The sequence below is a fragment of the Pseudorasbora parva genome, chromosome 3 (genome assembly GCF_024679245.1).
Source record: "Pseudorasbora parva isolate DD20220531a chromosome 3, ASM2467924v1, whole genome shotgun sequence".
NCBI lineage: Eukaryota > Metazoa > Chordata > Actinopteri > Cypriniformes > Gobionidae > Pseudorasbora > Pseudorasbora parva.
In genome coordinates this window covers 20,060,764-20,082,000 of record NC_090174.1, presented here as the reverse complement: position 1 = coordinate 20,082,000, position 21,237 = coordinate 20,060,764, and the positions used below count along the sequence as shown (strand labels likewise).

At 37.4% G+C, this 21,237-nt stretch overlaps 1 protein-coding gene across 1 annotated transcript in view; it reads right to left on the bottom strand.

Moving 5' to 3' along the window:
- Positions 1 to 21,237, bottom strand: part of qsox2 (quiescin Q6 sulfhydryl oxidase 2) — a 39,499-nt gene that overhangs the window by 12,425 nt on the left and 5,837 nt on the right. Inside the window, exons 2-7 of the mRNA XM_067438029.1 lie at positions 5,226 to 5,326; positions 4,332 to 4,380; positions 4,122 to 4,227; positions 3,841 to 3,931; positions 2,331 to 2,476; positions 2,098 to 2,241 (exon numbers count right to left, since the gene is read on the bottom strand). Of these exons, the coding sequence (XP_067294130.1) occupies positions 2,098 to 2,241; positions 2,331 to 2,476; positions 3,841 to 3,931; positions 4,122 to 4,227; positions 4,332 to 4,380; positions 5,226 to 5,326 (637 nt within the window). The remainder of the gene's footprint in view (positions 1 to 2,097; positions 2,242 to 2,330; positions 2,477 to 3,840; positions 3,932 to 4,121; positions 4,228 to 4,331; positions 4,381 to 5,225; positions 5,327 to 21,237) is intronic.

Genomic DNA, 21,237 nt, shown 5'->3' with positions numbered 1-21,237 from the left:
CTATAGTTCTGGGCTGATTTCTCAGCTTTTTTAGGATCATTGAGTCCCCATGAGGTGAGATCTTGCATGGAACAGTCATGTTTAGCTTCTTCCATTTTCTAATGATTGCTCCAACAGTGGACCTTTTTTCACCAAGCTGCTTGGCAATTTCTCCATAGCCCTTTCCAGCCTTGTAGAGGTGTACAATTTTGTCTCTTGTGTCTTTGGACAGGTCTTTGCCATGTTAGTAGTTGGATTCTTACGGATTGTATGGGGTGGACAGGTGTCTTTATGCAGCTTACGACCTCAAACAGGTGCATCTAATTTAGGATAATAAATGGAGTGGTGGACATTTTAAAGGCAGACTAACAGGTCTTTGAGGGTCAGAATTCTAGCTGATAGACCTGTGTTCACGCATCTCTTAAAGGGGCCACAATATATTCCAGCTCTTAAAGGGGCCACACTATATTCCTACTAATGGAATATGGACCTCCTTCAGGTATGGTGTGGTGTAACGGTTATGGAATCTTAAAAACATTAATTTAAGGTACATTTAGAATGGATACAAATGTCAATTAAATTGCGAATAATCACAAATTAACTCATGACAACATGTGATTAATCGCAATTAAATATTTTAATCGATTGACAGCCCTAATATATATATATATATTATATATCAGGGCTCTACATAGCGCCCATTTTGGGTGCGACTTTTGGGTCCCATTTGCGTGCGACTGTGAAAAAGTATTTAGGCACACCGGTGCGAGTGACGATTCTCATGAATGGATGTGTATTAGAATCTGAATAAAAACTACAACTACTAAAGTGCATCAACACTGAGAAATTGATAGGGCACGTTTCATACTACAATAAACTGCTTGTCATGCCTTCAGTCAGCAGAAGAAGTGCAAAAAAGTGTGTGACGGACTTCACTTCAAACTAAAATTGTTTACAAAGTGCAACGGATGTAACGACGCATGTGTGCGCACTTTAGCTACCATAAACACGCTCAGAAATTAGCGGATGAGTGGGGCATAAATGCCCTCAAACAATAATTTATTAATAATACATTTAAAAAGCCCTTGAGTTAATCTTTATCACGCATGCTGTTTAAAAAAAATACTAAATGTAATGAGCAAGTATATCATTAATATTTTTTCCAAACCGTGTTTTTGTCTTATCCTGAATCATTTTGGTACACATAAAATAAGTTATTTCTGCTGTGGCATAGAACAATATCTGCGTGACTCACCACAAATAGAGAGAAGTAGATCCAGCTGCAATGTTCTTCCGCAAGACTCATGCAATTCTGTTTATGAAGCACCAGAGCGCCAAAAGTTACGGCTTGCTATAGCTCCGAATATTGGCATGATTGCATGTGTGATACTGATCTTGTACAAAAACCCAAAAGACAAGTTGATATTAAGTACGTTTTAGCCACAACACTGTCTATTTGTGAAAATCAAAGCCACACCAGAACTGATTCGCATCTCCAAGCGATTCGATTCAAATTAATCTTGTGTTTTGAACTATTGACTGAATGACTTGCGCCAACTACTTTCATATTTTTACTTTGCATGGACTTTTTATTTAAAATATTAAATGTTTAAGTTTAATTTGTACATATTTCTAAATTCAAAAACTTATATGTAAAACATTCACACAACATTAACCCATGAGCTTTATTACATGCATAGGTGTTTGATTGTATGAATTCCAGTTCTGCTTTTTTTTTTTGTGTGTGTATGTTTGTGCTGTACTCTCAGAAGTTAATGAAAATTTTATGTCAGAATTATATTGAATATAAGAAATAGACAGATGATGCATACATTTAATAAGATTAAAAAACATTGCTCTTATAATGGTAAAAATGCCCCTGGACATTAATTTAAAAGGACAAATATCGTCCTGTAATAGGAAAGTTTTAATTTGAATGTGTTTGATGGATTAGAATGTGCTCCTAAATTTGTGACTGTGCTCCTAATTTTTTTTAAATTAGGAACACAAGTGCTCCACAAGAAAAAAAAGTTACCATAGAACCCTGTATGTATGTATGTATGTATGTATGTATGTATGTATGTATGTATGTATATATATAAAATTAATGGAACTCACTTTTCAAACTCTTTCCACTCAACCTGGGTTCCGTGGCCAGTATTCCCAGGCTGAGGACGCTGCATGGACGAGGTGGACTGTTTCCTGTGGACTCCAGGGAGGAGTTTTAGGAAGGAGGAGAAGAAAAAACGTAGCCTCTTCTGACTGTTAACACAAACAGAAATGTAAAAACTGCATATACAGGGCTTCTATTTGGTGGAAAAAAATGAATTTAGCAGAGGCCATTTACGTACACATTCATCACAGTGTGTGTGCCGTTGGGATGGAAGAGGTACGCTGAGGGAACTGAACTAATCCCTAGTTTCTCCATTAGAAGTTTGTCTGAGCTCAGAGCTCTCTTCACTGCTATACCCTCATATGGCATTAGGTCCAAAATTACCTAGTTAAAAAAAGATAAAACATTAAATTAGAGCATTACAATTCTAGCTACATCGCTAATTATGCCTAAAGGGATCATTTAGATCATCATCTCACCCACTCATCTTTCAAAATCTATGTTATTTTCCTTTTTCCATGGTACATAAAAGAATTGTGTATTGTCTAAAGGCCTGGGTATACCTCATTTTCCACAGTTGAGCATGCAAGCCTTTCAAAGTATATTCCTTTGTCCGTGAGCATGGAAAGATGTGTTTGGCATGTGGTGCGCACTATTTAATGGACTTTGTTTTGTTTTGGACATGCGATATATTAGAATTATCAAAAGACACCAAGTCAGTACTGAAATTTAAACAATGAGACGATACCAGCATTTCCCTCTAGCATTTTGAGCTCTGTTGAATGGATTCTGATTGGCCATTGTCTTCACATGCTCAACATATAGTATGTCTTTGTTTGGCCATTGTGTTCATTCATGGATAAATTATAGCAAATATTTTAGGGATCCGCTGTTAGACCTCCCTTTTAAAATCTTCGGTGTGTATCTGTGTAAGTGCTCGGTGAAGAGGGAGCATCATTGAAGCCCTCTGTGAAGAGCATTGATCATTATAGCCAATCACAGACATGTATATGTTGAGTTTGTGAACACAATGGCCAATCAAAGACATATATGTTAAACGCGTGAACACAATGGCCAATCAGAGGTGTTTAAGAATCTGCTCAACAGCACTTAAAATGCAAGAGAGAAATGCTGGTATCATCAATTCTTTTACATTTCAGTTCCAACTTGGTACTGAAAGTCAGTACTTTTGACAACTCTTGAATGAAAAATAAAAATTGATTGGCTGATTAAAACTAATATCAGACAATTCGATATATTTGAGTATTAGATATGTTTTGCCTTTGGTTTGGCTTGCTCAGTTGGGGACACCAAAACTATAACACTAAAATTATGATCCGAGTTATTCAACTAAACATACAAATAAAATTAATTAATTAGGTCTTATTTAATTCTATAAACTATAACACTGACCTGAATCTCTAAATAAGATTAATTAAAATAAGCAGATAACGTCACTATTTTCTCTAGAACGACTGTACAGCCAAATATAATTTTGTTGCAATATTGTCCGGTTTAACACTGTGAAGCTGCTTTGAAACAATCGTCATTGTAAAAGCGCTATATACATAAAGTTGATTGATTGATTGATGTTTGGAATGACATATGAGTGAGTAAATTATGACATCTGATCTTATTGCTTTCCGAGGAAATAAGAATTGTGCTTCCGCTTTTGTAGGAATTGCTTTGCGACTGCTTTCCTACAAAAACAGATGGATTAAACATTGTTTTATCTGTGTTTTTCATACCTCTCTCCCTATATAAGAGTCTCCGTCCTCAACTATAACTGCAGTATAGAGTTCCGTTTTCTTCCCCATTAAGGACAGGATGTCCTCAGACCTGCAACAGATGACAAACTCAATGTTTTTATATATTAAATAGAAATACATTTGATTATTGTCTAGAAATTAAACCCTAAAAAAACATCTCTAAATGTCCCTCCTAATGCTGAAGGCAGAACATGTTAAATATTAAGCATGGCTGGATGAACATGTAAAAATGAATGGCGTAACATTATAGATTTGGGCACCTGACAGGCTCAAGCGGAGGGCAGCCAACAGGCCAGTCTTGTCTAGTGTGGTTTTGAAGGAAGTTCACCATTATCTGCCTCACTGTCTGCAGTTCTCTGTCAGCCCCTAACAGTACACAAATAAAACAAAAATCAGAAATACAAGTTAAAATACAAATCACTGAAACACAAAATTTCAATTCTGATCAGAGCAAAAATTATGAAACCCACCTCGATATGTCTTCCCAAATTCATTTGTAGTGTCATGTGCTTTAAAATACTAAAAAAGAAAAAGAGAAGAAAAATAATTATTAAAACGATATAAAAACTACAAAAACAACATGTCCTATATGTGTCTATTTTAAAACCAGGCATGTTTCTAGCAATTTTGGTCATTTGATAAGGGTGTAATAATACATTTGTCTACTGTATAGTTACCCTGGTTTCAGGTTTACCTGACCTCGATCAGACAAAGATAAGACTTCTTATAGTGTTCAAAACCAGCTAGAAAAGAGCACAGCAAAATAGAACAGAAGGAAGGATCTTGTTTTGTCAAGTTAACTCGACACATCATTTTAAAATGCAGATATTTTGATGGTACATCGAATAAACAATTTTTGAATAGACTATCGTGACATATTTAATATATGAACCGTCTGAGTATACAGCTATGTATAGCAGTACAATGACATTTAAATATGGGCGGAGCTCAGCATAATAATTCCACAAAATAAAAACCAAGCGAACAAGACGTGTTTGTAGAATCATCTACGATAATAACATATTTATTTTAATGATGTGTGACATTATCGAGTCACACAAGAAGCTAATATTGTGAGATACACTTTAGACACAATCGTCTATTTTTGCTCTAATCCGCCAATGAAATCACAGAAGAACTGTCGTGCATCTCTGAGCAACACACTTATCTGAATAAATCTGAATCTTATCTGAAGTGTTTTTAGTTTTAGATTAATGTTGAAAGTATTGTTTTAATGATTTTGGCAATACCGCAAAACCCCTATTTAAGACTCAGATGTATTATATAGGTTTAATCTGTTGAACGAATTGTTAAAAAACTGTTAGGGGTTAACAGAATACATAACATAATTTGCACAAACATACTCTGAAGGTGGGGTAGAAGTGGATTCCGAACTCCTTACAGATGTCGAAGTTCTTCTCATGCGCACAATCCAGAACTCCAATACGAATTGCCTGTGCCCAGTCTGTGAGAGTAGAGAGACACATCACATATATAATCAAACACATTTGAACTTGAAGATATCGTTAACTCAAACATGTTGTCGTCAATTACTAGCTAACCCTCATGTTGTTCCAAAACAATAAGACTTTTAATTATCTTCAAAAGACAAATGAAGATATGTTAAAGGGTATATATAACACAACGTTTCTGCCAATCTCATGATAATCTTAAGTACGCATAGAGTAGTATTGCATGCTTCATATCTCTGAAGAGTATTTAGTTTTATCGGATTCATAAAAGACAGATGCGCTCTACCATTTCTTTCTGAAAACAGCCAAACTTATGGAGGCGTACAGTGGGTGGAGCTAAAGAGGAGACCCCCCCCCACCCCCCCACACACACACACACACCGCATTATCCCTGGATAACTATACAATGGTGTTTTTGACATTACATGCACTTACATAATTACAGATTGCCAACAAAATACAGATATTATATGCAGTTTCACTCACAGCCAACGGTTTCGACTCATGACAGGGAACAAACAAACACATTTGCAACTCCGTTGCTACTACGTAAAGAAATAACACTTATTTGAGAACCTGAACAAGGTTATCTTTCAATCAACCAAAAACACACTTCTTTAGTGACAAACAAAATTACAGCACTGCTAACGGCTTCCGTAACTTGACCGAAGCATGTTGATGGACATGCTCTTGCTCTCTTTTGAAGTCCATAAAAATGCATCTGTCCGTCAAATAACATACTCCACATGGCTCTGGGAGGTTAATAGAGGCCTTCTGAAGCAAATTGTTACATTTGTGTAAAAAAAAAAAAAATCTGTATTTTAAAACTTAAGTTAAATTAAAGTTCTGGCCGATCGCCTTCGTGAAAAAATGTTGAAAGTGCCTTCTCAGAGTTCAAGATGTGTACGCAACGTCTAACGAGCGTACCTGGTAGCATAAGCCTTTGAACTGCAGAGGCACTTTCAACACTTTTTCCATAAACTGAATACAGAAGACGATCAGCTGATAAATAAATGTATGGATATTGTTCTTACACAAACACATCAATTAATTTCTAAAGGCATTTATTAACCCCACAGAGCTGTGTGGAGCACACTATTTGACATACAGATGCATTTTTATAGAATTTAAAAACAGAGCAACAATCACTGCCATTATAAAGCTTGGATTAGCCAGGACTTTTTTAATATAACAACTTTTATTTGTCTTTTAGAAAGTCATATACAGCTAGGATGACTTGAGGGTGAGTAATTTATAGTCTAATTTTCATTTTTGGGTGAACCATCCCTTTAAGTATCCAACTCTTTAAAGATATAAATAAGTCAGAATGCTTGAAATAGCATTATGCAACATAGTAGTTAAAGATACAATATGAAGTTTGACCAATTAATATAAGTGTTGAAACACCAAATGATATCAATACTTCAATGAAATGTCTAAAAAGAACATTATTTAACAGAAAAAAAACCTCATATGGCCATAGGTAAATGGGCATGTGCAGAGACTTGAGCCTAGTTATATTTTTTCAGTTGCATTGTATAACACATGCTGATGTCCACGCTAATTGTCTTATCAGTATTGGCACCCAGAACAGCTGACAGATAGCCTAAGTGGACAGGAACTCTGGCAGGAAGCCTAAAATCATTTGCATTACGTGGTTTGAGGTCTGACATCAGAAACGTAGACAATAAGTCTCTCACTAAAACTTTGTGAGACGAAATATTACTCCCTCAATGCAAGATTTTCTGGAGCCAGGTGGTTTGTTTTTAATGCAAACTCATAAACTCTGTGAACAGCTGTGAAACCTGTGTCAGAAAGATGAAGCAGATGGGGTGTGATGAAGGCAGCTGATTTAAAAATGTTTGGATGAGAGAGAAGAGGGACAGCCGGGGGCACTTTAGACCTCTATTCTTCACCTGAGGGTGGGACACTGTGGGTTTTAGGATGTGTGGGGGAATGCACAGCGGGGTCGCGTCCTCACAATAGGGACATCTGACCCTCATTGTGAAGGTAACAGCTGGTAGGCGGCCACTCGCGAGCCACCCAGCCGACAGCTTGTGCCAACAAAGGCAGACTGAAAGCATTCAACAGAAGACTTGTCCACACAACTTTTAGACATCCAAAGGCCACAATCATTCTTATTCCCAGTCCACTGAAGAAGAAAAGCAAGGCATGGAATTCCAGAACATATTTGCAAGTCAACAGCACTCTGGTCTTCTCAAAATAATTACAAAAATATAATAATAATAATAATAATAAATTTAGTTAAGTACAAGATTTTTTTTTTTTTTTTTGGTGAGAAATTTCTCATTGGATTTTTCCCCCAATACAGTGGGGAAAAAAGCATTACTGAAACAGTTAAAGGCACAATATGTAAGATGTTTGGATTAAAATACAAATAAAACCACTAGAACATTTATATATATTTTGTTGACTTGTGCACTTATATTAAATTACTTATATAGTATTTATATTTAGAGGTCGACCGATAGTGGATTTTACCGATACCGATAGCTAGGTTAGACCATGCTTGCCGATAGCCGATTAATCGACCGATAGTTTTTAAAAAGATACTAGATTAAAATAATAATAATAGTAATAATAGTAATAATAATAATAATAATAATAATAATAATAATAATAATAATAATAATAATAATAATAATAATAATAACATCATATTTACATATGCAATTCTAAATTGCATATGTAAATATGAATATATTAAAATGACTAGTTCTAACAGAAAAAAATCTACAGAAAATAACTGATACATTAAAATATTACAAATAAAAGTTTATTTAGCTATAACCTAGAAACATGTAAGTGAATGTCAGGTAACACTGCAAGTCCCATTTGTCAACAAGGATTTATTAGCTTATTTAACTAGCTTACATAAATGATATGCAATATACATTTTACGTGTAATAATAGTTGAGCAACACAATTGTAGTATCTTAATTATTCATGTTAGTTCATAGTGCATAAAAAGGTTAACAAATAAAACTAACAATGAATAATACTTCTACAGCATTTATTAACCTTACTTAATGTTACAAATGGAATATTGGATATAATGCATTATAATGTATTATTGTATTATATTATATTAATATTGTTATTTCATATAGATACAAACAGTTTGCTTTTTTAGAACACTTGACGGTTTTCTTATCAAAATAACAAAATATGTATTGAAATCAAATTTCTGTTGTGTTTACATTTCTGTCGGATGCATGACCATACACTTTTGTTTCTTACATCACCTAGTAAGTTGTTACATCGCTTTAACTGCTTGAGGTAAATGTTACTGCTAATGTTAGCATCCTCTCAGCCTCGACAACAAAGTAAAGTACATACATACTGCTGTTCTTTCGCTTTATAATGATTTGGCAACATGCACTGAACTGTTCTGTATTCATACCGTTTCCCTTTCACCGTTTTAAACGCGCGTCAGATGTGTCAGCGAGCTCTGTGCAGCGCGCAGCCTCACGTGTTAATGTAAACAGTGATGGTTTTTTATTTGGCCTCTAGAGGCCGCTCTCACGCTATATAATACCAGCAGACCCTTCTCAGAGCTCTCGTGGCTACTGTGTAATGACAGCACACCCTTCTCTGCCGCTCCCGCAATGGACGCAAACCGGAAAAACTATCTGTGTTAATTTTTGACGATAACGGTGCCGATTAATCAGCCAATCCGATGAATCGGTCAACCTCTACTTATATTGGGATATTATCCATCCCAAATGTTTCCAAAAATTATTCAATTCAGAGAAATAAGCTATTTAAACCAGGCCACAGACCATGTCCATGCGTCACCTACCAATGACATCATGCATTCATTTGTATTCATTTCACAATTCTTTTTGAACTTCATTTAGACCCTGGTTCCTGTGGTCAAAACACACCGAGTACCACCCAAAGTTCCTGGTTCCTGGGTAAAGTCCCTGTGGTGGAAACGCGGCTTTTGTCACAGCTGTAAACACAAGGTTCTTCCACGAGGGAGTTTGGCATCACAGCATTTGTTTCCAGCCGGACCTTTAAAAAACGCAACACAAGTCTCACCGACATCCTGTAGAATTCAACCAATCGGATAATGACTTTGAAACTCCTGAAGTGCTACCAGATAAGAGGGCCATATGCATCAGATGTTCAGCCAACAGTCAGTGGGCATAACTAGTCTATAAATGCTTAATATATCTTAGCTCATCCATATGATTTCTGCCTGAGTCCCGTCAGATTCTTTTCCAACGGTGAAGACAACAACTCATGATTCTGCGAAATCAAGGCGTCATCAAGCTACACCTTTGTTTTGAATAATCAACCTCTAGTGGCAAAAATTACACATTGTGCCTTCAAGTTACTAACATTCTTCTAAATATCTTCTTTTATGTTCCGCAGAAGAATGATCATATAACCATACAAGTTTGAAACGAACTGAGGGCGAGTACTTTTGGCAAAATAATATTTTTTTTTTTGGGTGAATATTCCCTTTAAGATTCATATTTTATAAAGTAAATATAATTTGTAACAACAAGAATGTTTGTTAAAAGGTTCCCTAGAATGAAAAATTGAATTAACCTTGCCATAGTTAAATAACAAGAGTTCATTACATGAACATCACATACTGTCTCAAACATCATTGCCTCCTCCGTCATATGTAAATCTTGTTTGTCAAAATCACCACGGAAAAACAGGCTATTTTCAACATAACGGCAACTGTGACGCAATTGTCATTTTCAGGCAGAACTGCACAGACGGGAGTTCAGAAAGGAAGAAAGGGCCGATTTCAACCGTATTCCTGCAAGCAGTAAGTTGTGATTTTATCCATTGACTGTCGAACTCATTTCGGATTAAATTGAAAGTTTCTTAGTAAGATAACATTACGATAATATCCCGTGTGTTGTCTAGATTCAACGCAAGATGCTAGTATTGGAAACTCCAAGCAGCTCACATAACAGTTTGTCAAATGACAAAGGTTAATAATTCCTGCCAATGTTGTCATAAAATAGAACAGTAGATCGGTATGTCGATCCCTTTTGATGGATTGAAATCTAAATAAGCCTACATTTAATCATTAAAACAAAACTCAGAAAAGAACTACGTTTACTACTACTGTTTAGTTGCTTACAGATCGCTCACTCAATTCTTGTAGCTAACTCCACCATCTAAGTAGAAACGATAGTCATTTGACAAGGCTTCTAGTCATAATTTGTTTAATAAATATAAATTTTTGAGAACTGAAGTATTATTATTTTGTAGCGGATGAGTAGTAAACATGACTCTGGGTGTTTCTCAATGTCAAGGATGCTTCCTTGGAAGGACTGATCCTTCCAAGTCACTTCCTTCAGAGGCTAGGCGAGGCTCCTCTTTAGCATTCGGAGAACACGTAAATGGAACAGGCTAGCAAGTGCACGTCATTGCGTCATTACGTCAGTGAAAAGGTCCGTTGGCCAGCAATAACGTTATGTATAACATTATTTGTATATTTTTTATATCAACACCAGTATTTAAACGTTAAACTTTACTTATATTTACTACGGTTATAAAAAATGTTTGGTAACGTAAATAAAAGCATTTTGGCAAGCAGGGAGACGAGGGACCATGAGAGCGGGCCGGTGGAGTGATAATGAGCGGCAGCTGATAGCCACACCGGTCTCGGCTCACGGCAGTGACGGGAGTATAAATGGAGGAGTGTGGAGGACAAGAGAGGACCAGGCCTGGACTTTATGTTATGGTTTGTTTATGTTTTATTATGTGTGTGCGGGCAGTCGTCCGTGAGGGGCTACCCGCGTTACTTTTGTTTTGTTTATTGTTTATTATAAAGTTGTTGAACGTTCGCTGGTTCCCGCCTCCTTCCTTCCCATCTACGGAACCTGATACAAGCATATTTGCCCCGTTCACGCTCCGACTCCGCGAACGTCTGAAAATCGCAAAGCTGCGCGAATAGGATTGTGGGTGATTTGAGAACGCGAAGAACGCGAAAGCTACTCATATGCATCCTTTCCTGTATATGACATTTTTCGAACGAAGGACTCAGTCCTTGGTTGAAATTCCGAGGATCCTCGACATTGGAACAGTCCTTCGTCGGATGTCGATGACGTAGCATCCTTGGAACCCTGGCTTCCGAGGACCCTTCCTTGACATTGAGAAACACCTACTGACTATTGTGGCTTCTACATTACTTTATTTGGCTAAATAAATCGACTTTCAAATCAGTACTCTACTGTCAAACTATAACGTTACTGTACAAACAACATATTTACACGCTACCCAGTTCGTGATTCAAAGTTAAGAAGCCATCATTGTAAAATCATTGCCATGACGGATAATATAGATGTGTTAGCTGTCATTGAGCAGCAGTGCAGTGAAATATAGTATAATATTAATTACTTTTCCAAATAAAGCAAAAACAGAGCATTACATCCTAGGGACAATTTCTAGGGTTGTAAATGGACCTGCAAAACTGTGTCTGAACAAATTGACCTTAAATAAGCCCCATACCCTCTATTTAGATATTAGAGAACAAACAATTTAACATATTGTTTCAAATCATTCTAGGCCACCTTTAAAATAAAAAAAAGAGGAACCGACTAAAAACTCACTACTGATCTCTGACTTTGTTTTGTACTGTACGTCACAATCCCTTTGCCACAGGGCCAAAATTATTGAGAGAACTGACCCTCCCTAATTTTACAGCTCTACTACTTTTAGCATCTTTGCGACAAGATGTTAAAATGCATTTGCCCTCATTTATATTGAATGTATCAGTCTACAGTGACCTTTTCATTGCCGTCATCCTACACTGCACCCAAAACATGTGGCTTCTTCCAGTATACCATTAGGCCTTTAGCTTAGAGCACGGCAAACACATAGTTTTGCTGTCTAAGCATTTTCATTAGCAATAAAGCCGGTCTTGTAGCTCTCAGAAGGTCTAAAGAGAATTAATGTTAATCTCATTATTTATTAGGGGCCAAGCCCTGAAAGGGCTGTAGCCCCTATTGTATCTGTTAGTTTCCTATATTATTAGGGGCCAAGCCCTGAAAGGGCTGTAGCCCCTATTGCAATCGTTAGTTTACTTTATTATTATTATTATTATTATTATTACTATGGGAGTCAATGGCAGCCCTATGAACCGTAAGTAGGAAAATGATGAAATTTGGCATAGTCATAGATATGTTCATCAATAGTCAATATGCCAAATTTGGAGTCTCTAAGACCAACTCCATAGCGCCACCACCAGTCCAAAAATTCAACATTTAAACGTTTATAACTTTTGAACCCTTTGGAATAGAGAAATCAAACTTAGTTCACCTGATTCCTCTCATCATGCTGATCAAATTTAGCATCTTACATTAAGGCTCCGCCCATTACAGTAATGTCCATTTTGAAAAGTACAGTATTCAGTTTTTTTGCTACTCCTCCTTCAAAATTTGTCCAATTCTCACAAAATTTGGTAGACATAATATTTGGACAGAGCCGCATAGAAATGACTGAACAGATTTTTTTTATTCATCTTTGTTCAAAAGTTATGCTGTCGTAAACTTAACGAGGTCGACCCAAATTTGGTTAAGAGGCTGTATCTCGGCCAAACTTTGACCAATCAAAACGAAAATTGGTATGCTTCATCAGACCCATGATTTGAGGGTACGTGCCAAAGTTGGGAACAGCGCCACCTAGGGGTCGTGAGATATGAAAAAAGGCTATTTTTGCCCATAACTTCCGAACGCTTTGTCGGAAAATCATATTATTGGTATCTATGGATTCCTCGTGATATGCCGAATCCGAGGATACCGAATATGTCAGGATCGGATGAACCACGTGACCGCCATTTTGAATTTTGTCATAAAATGTGATATATTTTGAAATATTTGACATATCTGTACAAAATTTGGTATGCGTGACCGACGGCATGTCCCGGACGTACCTGAGAAGTTTCAGAATAGCGCCACCTAGCGTTCCAGAGATATAAGATCTTTTGCTAAAACGTTTATAACTTTTGAACACTTTGTCCAAATTTGATATAATTTATGTCATTTTGTTCCCTGGCTTATGCAGATTCCGACGATATATAATTTGTCATTTTCCAAACATGTAACTGTCCGCCATAATGAAACAAGGGAAAAACAGTTTTTTTGCTACTCCTCCTACAAATTTTGTCCAATTTTGTCCAAATTTGGCTCAGATGATGTTCGGACCGAGCCGCACAGAAATGACTGAACGGATTTTTGATATTCGCTACCGTTTCGGAGAAATCCGTCTCTGAAGTTGACCTTGCCTGTGTTCGTGTCTTTATGCTAGTTAGCTTAGCATTCTAAATGGTTATTTGCAAAAAATTTCTTCCGTTCCAGACATGAATTACTTCTGAGAATGATTTAAACCAACTTTTAAAAATATATAATGTTGTTCATTAAATCAAAAATTCTTCATTTTGAGTCGATTTCTAATTTGAACTATGGACATACGACATACCGACAAACACGTGTCTTCCCTGTGGCGCAGTGAGATGAACGTCAGACACCGGATCGTGAGGTTATGGGTTCGAGCCCCGTGGGGGACAGCTTTATAAAGTTGTGTCATTTAGTGGCAAAAGCTGTGGTTCTGCCTTTAAAAACTCAAGCGTTTATAAAATTAAACAACCCATTGTATGAGTGGCATGCTGTTTAAAGCAACCGGCTAAAGCTTTGAAACTTGGTCTGCTTCAGTGGACCCATACTCTCAGGATCCATACCGATGTCGAGCCAGAATGGGTTCTGAGGCTGTATCTCAGCCAAACGTTGATCAATCGAAAGTAAACTTGGTCCGCTTCAGCGGACCCATACTTTCAGGATCCATGCCATGTTTGGGAACAGCACCAATTACAGGTCAAATCCAGTGTTTATTAAGCTTTAAACCTTGTGAACCGTATAATGAAATTCATGATGGAAAAAAAAAACATGCATCCAAAATATCTAAATAGCCTAAGACAAAAGCAACAGGGGCTTGGCCCCTAAATAGCTGCTAGCAGCTATTATGGTCTAGTTAGGGGCCAAGCCCTGAAAGGGCTGTAGCCCCTATTGCAATCGTTAGTTTACTTTATTATTATTATTATTATTATTATTACTATGGGAGTCAATGGCAGCCCTATGAACCGTAAGTAGGAAAATGATGAAATTTGGCATAGTCATAGATATGTTCATCAATAGTCAATATGCCAAATTTGGAGTCTCTAAGACCAACTCCATAGCGCCACCACCAGTCCAAAAATTCAACATTTAAACGTTTATAACTTTTGAACCCTTTGGAATAGAGAAATCAAACTTAGTTCACCTGATTCCTCTCATCATGCTGATCAAATTTAGCATCTTACATTAAGGCTCCGCCCATTACAGTAATGTCCATTTTGAAAAGTACAGTATTCAGTTTTTTTGCTACTCCTCCTTCAAAATTTGTCCAATTCTCACAAAATTTGGTAGACATAATATTTGGACAGAGCCGCATAGAAATGACTGAACAGATTTTTTTTATTCATCTTTGTTCAAAAGTTATGCTGTCGTAAACTTAACGAGGTCGACCCAAATTTGGTTAAGAGGCTGTATCTCGGCCAAACTTTGACCAATCAAAACGAAAATTGGTATGCTTCATCAGACCCATGATTTGAGGGTACGTGCCAAAGTTGGGAACAGCGCCACCTAGGGGTCGTGAGATATGAAAAAAGGCTATTTTTGCCCATAACTTCCGAACGCTTTGTCGGAAAATCATATTATTGGTATCTATGGATTCCTCGTGATATGCCGAATCCGAGGATACCGAATATGTCAGGATCGGATGAACCACGTGACCGCCATTTTGAATTTTGTCATAAAATGTGATATATTTTGAAATATTTGACATATCTGTACAAAATTTGGTATGCGTGACCGACGGCATGTCCCGGACGTACCTGAGAAGTTTCAGAATAGCGCCACCTAGCGTTCCAGAGATATAAGATCTTTTGCTAAAACGTTTATAACTTTTGAACACTTTGTCCAAATTTGATATAATTTATGTCATTTTGTTCCCTGGCTTATGCAGATTCCGACGATATATAATTTGTCATTTTCCAAACATGTAACTGTCCGCCATAATGAAACAAGGGAAAAACAGTTTTTTTGCTACTCCTCCTACAAATTTTGTCCAATTTTGTCCAAATTTGGCTCAGATGATGTTCGGACCGAGCCGCACAGAAATGACTGAACGGATTTTTGATATTCGCTACCGTTTCGGAGAAATCCGTCTCTGAAGTTGACCTTGCCTGTGTTCGTGTCTTTATGCTAGTTAGCTTAGCATTCTAAATGGTTATTTGCAAAAAATTTCTTCCGTTCCAGACATGAATTACTTCTGAGAATGATTTAAACCAACTTTTAAAAATATATAATGTTGTTCATTAAATCAAAAATTCTTCATTTTGAGTCGATTTCTAATTTGAACTATGGACATACGACATACCGACAAACACGTGTCTTCCCTGTGGCGCAGTGAGATGAACGTCAGACACCGGATCGTGAGGTTATGGGTTCGAGCCCCGTGGGGGACAGCTTTATAAAGTTGTGTCATTTAGTGGCAAAAGCTGTGGTTCTGCCTTTAAAAACTCAAGCGTTTATAAAATTAAACAACCCATTGTATGAGTGGCATGCTGTTTAAAGCAACCGGCTAAAGCTTTGAAACTTGGTCTGCTTCAGTGGACCCATACTCTCAGGATCCATACCGATGTCGAGCCAGAATGGGTTCTGAGGCTGTATCTCAGCCAAACGTTGATCAATCGAAAGTAAACTTGGTCCGCTTCAGCGGACCCATACTTTCAGGATCCATGCCATGTTTGGGAACAGCACCAATTACAGGTCAAATCCAGTGTTTATTAAGCTTTAAACCTTGTGAACCGTATAATGAAATTCATGATGGAAAAAAAAAACATGCATCCAAAATATCTAAATAGCCTAAGACAAAAGCAACAGGGGCTTGGCCCCTAAATAGCTGCTAGCAGCTATTATGGTCTAGTTATTAGGGGCCAAGCCCTGAAAGGGCTGTAGCCCCTATTGCAATCGTTAGTTTACTTTATTATTATTATTATTATTATTATTACTATGGGAGTCAATGGCAGCCCTATGAACCGTAAGTAGGAAAATGATGAAATTTGGCATAGTCATAGATATGTTCATCAATAGTCAATATGCCAAATTTGGAGTCTCTAAGACCAACTCCATAGCGCCACCACCAGTCCAAAAATTCAACATTTAAACGTTTATAACTTTTGAACCCTTTGGAATAGAGAAATCAAACTTAGTTCACCTGATTCCTCTCATCATGCTGATCAAATTTAGCATCTTACATTAAGGCTCCGCCCATTACAGTAATGTCCATTTTGAAAAGTACAGTATTCAGTTTTTTTGCTACTCCTCCTTCAAAATTTGTCCAATTCTCACAAAATTTGGTAGACATAATATTTGGACAGAGCCGCATAGAAATGACTGAACAGATTTTTTTTATTCATCTTTGTTCAAAAGTTATGCTGTCGTAAACTTAACGAGGTCGACCCAAATTTGGTTAAGAGGCTGTATCTCGGCCAAACTTTGACCAATCAAAACGAAAATTGGTATGCTTCATCAGACCCATGATTTGAGGGTACGTGCCAAAGTTGGGAACAGCGCCACCTAGGGGTCGTGAGATATGAAAAAAGGCTATTTTTGCCCATAACTTCCGAACGCTTTGTCGGAAAATCATATTATTGGTATCTATGGATTCCTCGTGATATGCCGAATCCGAGGATACCGAATATGTCAGGATCGGATGAACCACGTGACCGCCATTTTGAATTTTGTCATAAAATGTGATATATTTTGAAATATTTGACATATCTGTACAAAATTTGGTATGCGTGACCGACGGCATGTCCCGGACGTACCTGAGAAGTTTCAGAATAGCGCCACCTAGCGTTCCAGAGATATAAGATCTTTTGCTAAAACGTTTATAACTTTTGAACACTTTGTCCAAATTTGATATAATTTATGTCATTTTGTTCCCTGGCTTATGCAGATTCCGACGATATATAATTTGTCATTTTCCAAACATGTAACTGTCCGCCATAATGAAACAAGGGAAAAACAGTTTTTTTGCTACTCCTCCTACAAATTTTGTCCAATTTTGTCCAAATTTGGCTCAGATGATGTTCGGACCGAGCCGCACAGAAATGACTGAACGGATTTTTGATATTCGCTACCGTTTCGGAGAAATCCGTCTCTGAAGTTGACCTTGCCTGTGTTCGTGTCTTTATGCTAGTTAGCTTAGCATTCTAAATGGTTATTTGCAAAAAATTTCTTCCGTTCCAGACATGAATTACTTCTGAGAATGATTTAAACCAACTTTTAAAAATATATAATGTTGTTCATTAAATCAAAAATTCTTCATTTTGAGTCGATTTCTAATTTGAACTATGGACATACGACATACCGACAAACACGTGTCTTCCCTGTGGCGCAGTGAGATGAACGTCAGACACCGGATCGTGAGGTTATGGGTTCGAGCCCCGTGGGGGACAGCTTTATAAAGTTGTGTCATTTAGTGGCAAAAGCTGTGGTTCTGCCTTTAAAAACTCAAGCGTTTATAAAATTAAACAACCCATTGTATGAGTGGCATGCTGTTTAAAGCAACCGGCTAAAGCTTTGAAACTTGGTCTGCTTCAGTGGACCCATACTCTCAGGATCCATACCGATGTCGAGCCAGAATGGGTTCTGAGGCTGTATCTCAGCCAAACGTTGATCAATCGAAAGTAAACTTGGTCCGCTTCAGCGGACCCATACTTTCAGGATCCATGCCATGTTTGGGAACAGCACCAATTACAGGTCAAATCCAGTGTTTATTAAGCTTTAAACCTTGTGAACCGTATAATGAAATTCATGATGGAAAAAAAAAACATGCATCCAAAATATCTAAATAGCCTAAGACAAAAGCAACAGGGGCTTGGCCCCTAAATAGCTGCTAGCAGCTATTATGGTCTAGTTATTATTATTATTATTTTTCCCGAATGGGAGTCAATGGCAGCCCTATGAACCGTATATAGGAAAATGATGAAATTTAGCACACTTGTAGATATCTTTATCAGTAATGCATATACCAAATTTGGAGTCTCTAAGACCAACTCCATAGCGCCACCACCAGTCCAAAAATTCAACATTTAAACTGTTATAACTTTTGAACCCTTTGAAGTAGAGAAATAAAACTTAATACATCTGATTCCTCTCCTCACCCTCATCATTTTCAATATCTTACATTAAGGCTCCGCCCCTTACAGTAACAGCCATTTTGAAAAGTACAGTATTCAGTTTTTTTGCTACTCTTCCTTCAAATTTTGCCCAATTTTGTCGAAACTTGGCAGAGAGAATCTTTGGACTGAGCCGCAAAGAAATGACTGAACAGAATTTTGATATTCCTCTCTGTTCAAAAGTTATGATGTCATGAACTAAACGAGCTCGACCCAAAATTGGTTCTGAGGCTGTATCTCGGCCAAACTTTGATCAATCGAAACGAAAATTGGTACGCTTCATCAGACCCATGATCTGAGGGTCCATGCCAAAGTTGGGAACAGCGCCACCTAGGGGTCATGAGATATGAAAAATGGCTATTTTTGCCCATAACTTCTGAACGCTTTGTCAGAAAATCATAATTTTGGTGTCTATGGATTCCCCGCGTCATGCCGAATCTGTGGATACCGGATATGTTAGCATCGAATGAACCACGTGACCGCCATTTTGAATTTTGTCATGAATTGCTATATCTTTTGAAATATTTGATATATCTCCACAAAATTTGGTATGCGTGACCGTCAGCATGTCCCGAACGTACCTGAGAAGTTTCAGAATAGCGCCACCTAGTGTTCCCGAGATATAGGAATTTTTGCTAAAACATTTATAACTTTTGAATGCTTTGTTCAAATTTGATATAATTTATTTCATTTTGTTCCCTGGCTTATGCAGATTCCGACGATATATCATTTGTCATTTTCCAAACATGTTACTGTCCGCCATATTGAAACAAGTGAAAAACAGTTTTTTCGCTACTCCTCCTACAAATTTTGTCCAATTTTGTCCAAATTTGGCTCAGATGATCTTCGGACTGAGCCGCACAGAAATGACTGAACAGATTTTTGATATTCACTACCGTTCCTGAGATATTTGTCACTGAAGTTGACACTTCCTGTGTTTGTGTTTTTATGCTAGTTAGCTTAGCATGCCAATTGGTTATTTGCAAAATGTGCTTCTGTTCCAGACGTTGAGTCATTCTGAGATTGATCTAAACAGAACTTTTTAGACATTAAATGCTGTGCATTTATTTGAAAAAAATCTTCTTTTTGAGTCGACTCTCATTAGAACTATGGAACTTCAGCAGGTGTTTGAACACAAGCCCGGCCGGTGGCGCAGCGAGATGAGCGATGGACCCAGCGCCCGGAGGTTATGGGTTCGAGTCCCGTGGGGGGCGGCCTTTTAAAGGTCGCTCTGCGTTCGGCGAAAGCCCCTTCTGGGGCTTGGCCCCGTACAACTGCTTGCAGTTCTTGTTATTATTATTATTTTTCCCTAATGGGAGTCAATGGCAGCCCTATGAACCGTATATAGGAAAATGATGAAATTTGGCACACTTGTAGATATCTTCATCAATAATGCATATACCAAATTTGGAGTCTCTAAGACCAACTCCATAGCGCCACCACCAGTCCAAAAATTCAACATTTAAACTATTATAACTTTTGAACCATTTGGAATAGAGAAATAAAACTTAGTACATCTGATTCCTCTCCTCACCCTCATCATTTTCAATATCTTACATTAATGCTCCGCCCCTTACAGTAACAGCCATTTTGAAAAGTACAGTATTCAGTTTTTTTGCTACTCCTCCTTCAAATTTTGTCCAATTTTGTCGAAACTTGGCAGAGAGAATCCTTGGACTGAGCCGCATAGAAATGACTGAACAGAATTTTGATACTCATCTCTGTTCAAAAGTTATGATGTCATGAACTTAACAAGCTCGACCCAAAATTGGTTCTGAGGCTGTATCTCGGCCAAACTTTGATCAATCGAAACGAAAATTGGTACGCTTCTTCAGACCCATGATCTGAGGGTCCATGCCAAAGTTGGGAACAGCGCCACCTAGGGGTCATGAGATATGAAAAAAGGCTATTTTTGCTAATAACTTCTGAACGCTTTGTCAGAAAATCATAATTTTGGTGTCTATGGATTCCCCGCGTCATGCCGAATCTGTGGATACCGGATATGTTAGGATCGAATGAACCACGTGACCGCCATTTTGAATTTTGTCATAAATTGCTATATCTTTTGAAATATTTGATATATCTGCACAAAATTTGGTATGCGTGACCGTCAGCATGTCCCGAACGTACCTGAGAAGTTTCAGAATAGCGCCACCTAGTGTTCCCGAGATATAGGAATTTTTGCTAAAACATTTATAACTTTTGAACGCTTTGTCTAAATTTGATATAATTTATTTCATTTTGTTCCCTGGCTTATGCAGAATCCGACGATATATCATTTGTCATATTCCAAACATGTTACTGTCCGCCATATTGAAACAAGTGAAAAACAGTTTTTTCGCTACTCCTCCTACAAATTTTGTCCAATTTTGTCCAAATTTGTCTCAGATGATCTTCGGACTGAGCCGCACAGAAATGACTGAACAGATTTTTGATATTCGCTACCATTCCTGAGATATTTGTCACTGAAGTTGACCCTTCCTGTGTTTGTGTTTTTATGCTAGTTAGCTTAGCATGCCAATTGGTTATTTGCAAAATGTGCTTCTGTTCCAGACGTTGAGTCATTCTGAGATTGATCTAAACAGAACTTTTTAGACATTAAATGCTGTGCATTTATTTGAAAAAAAT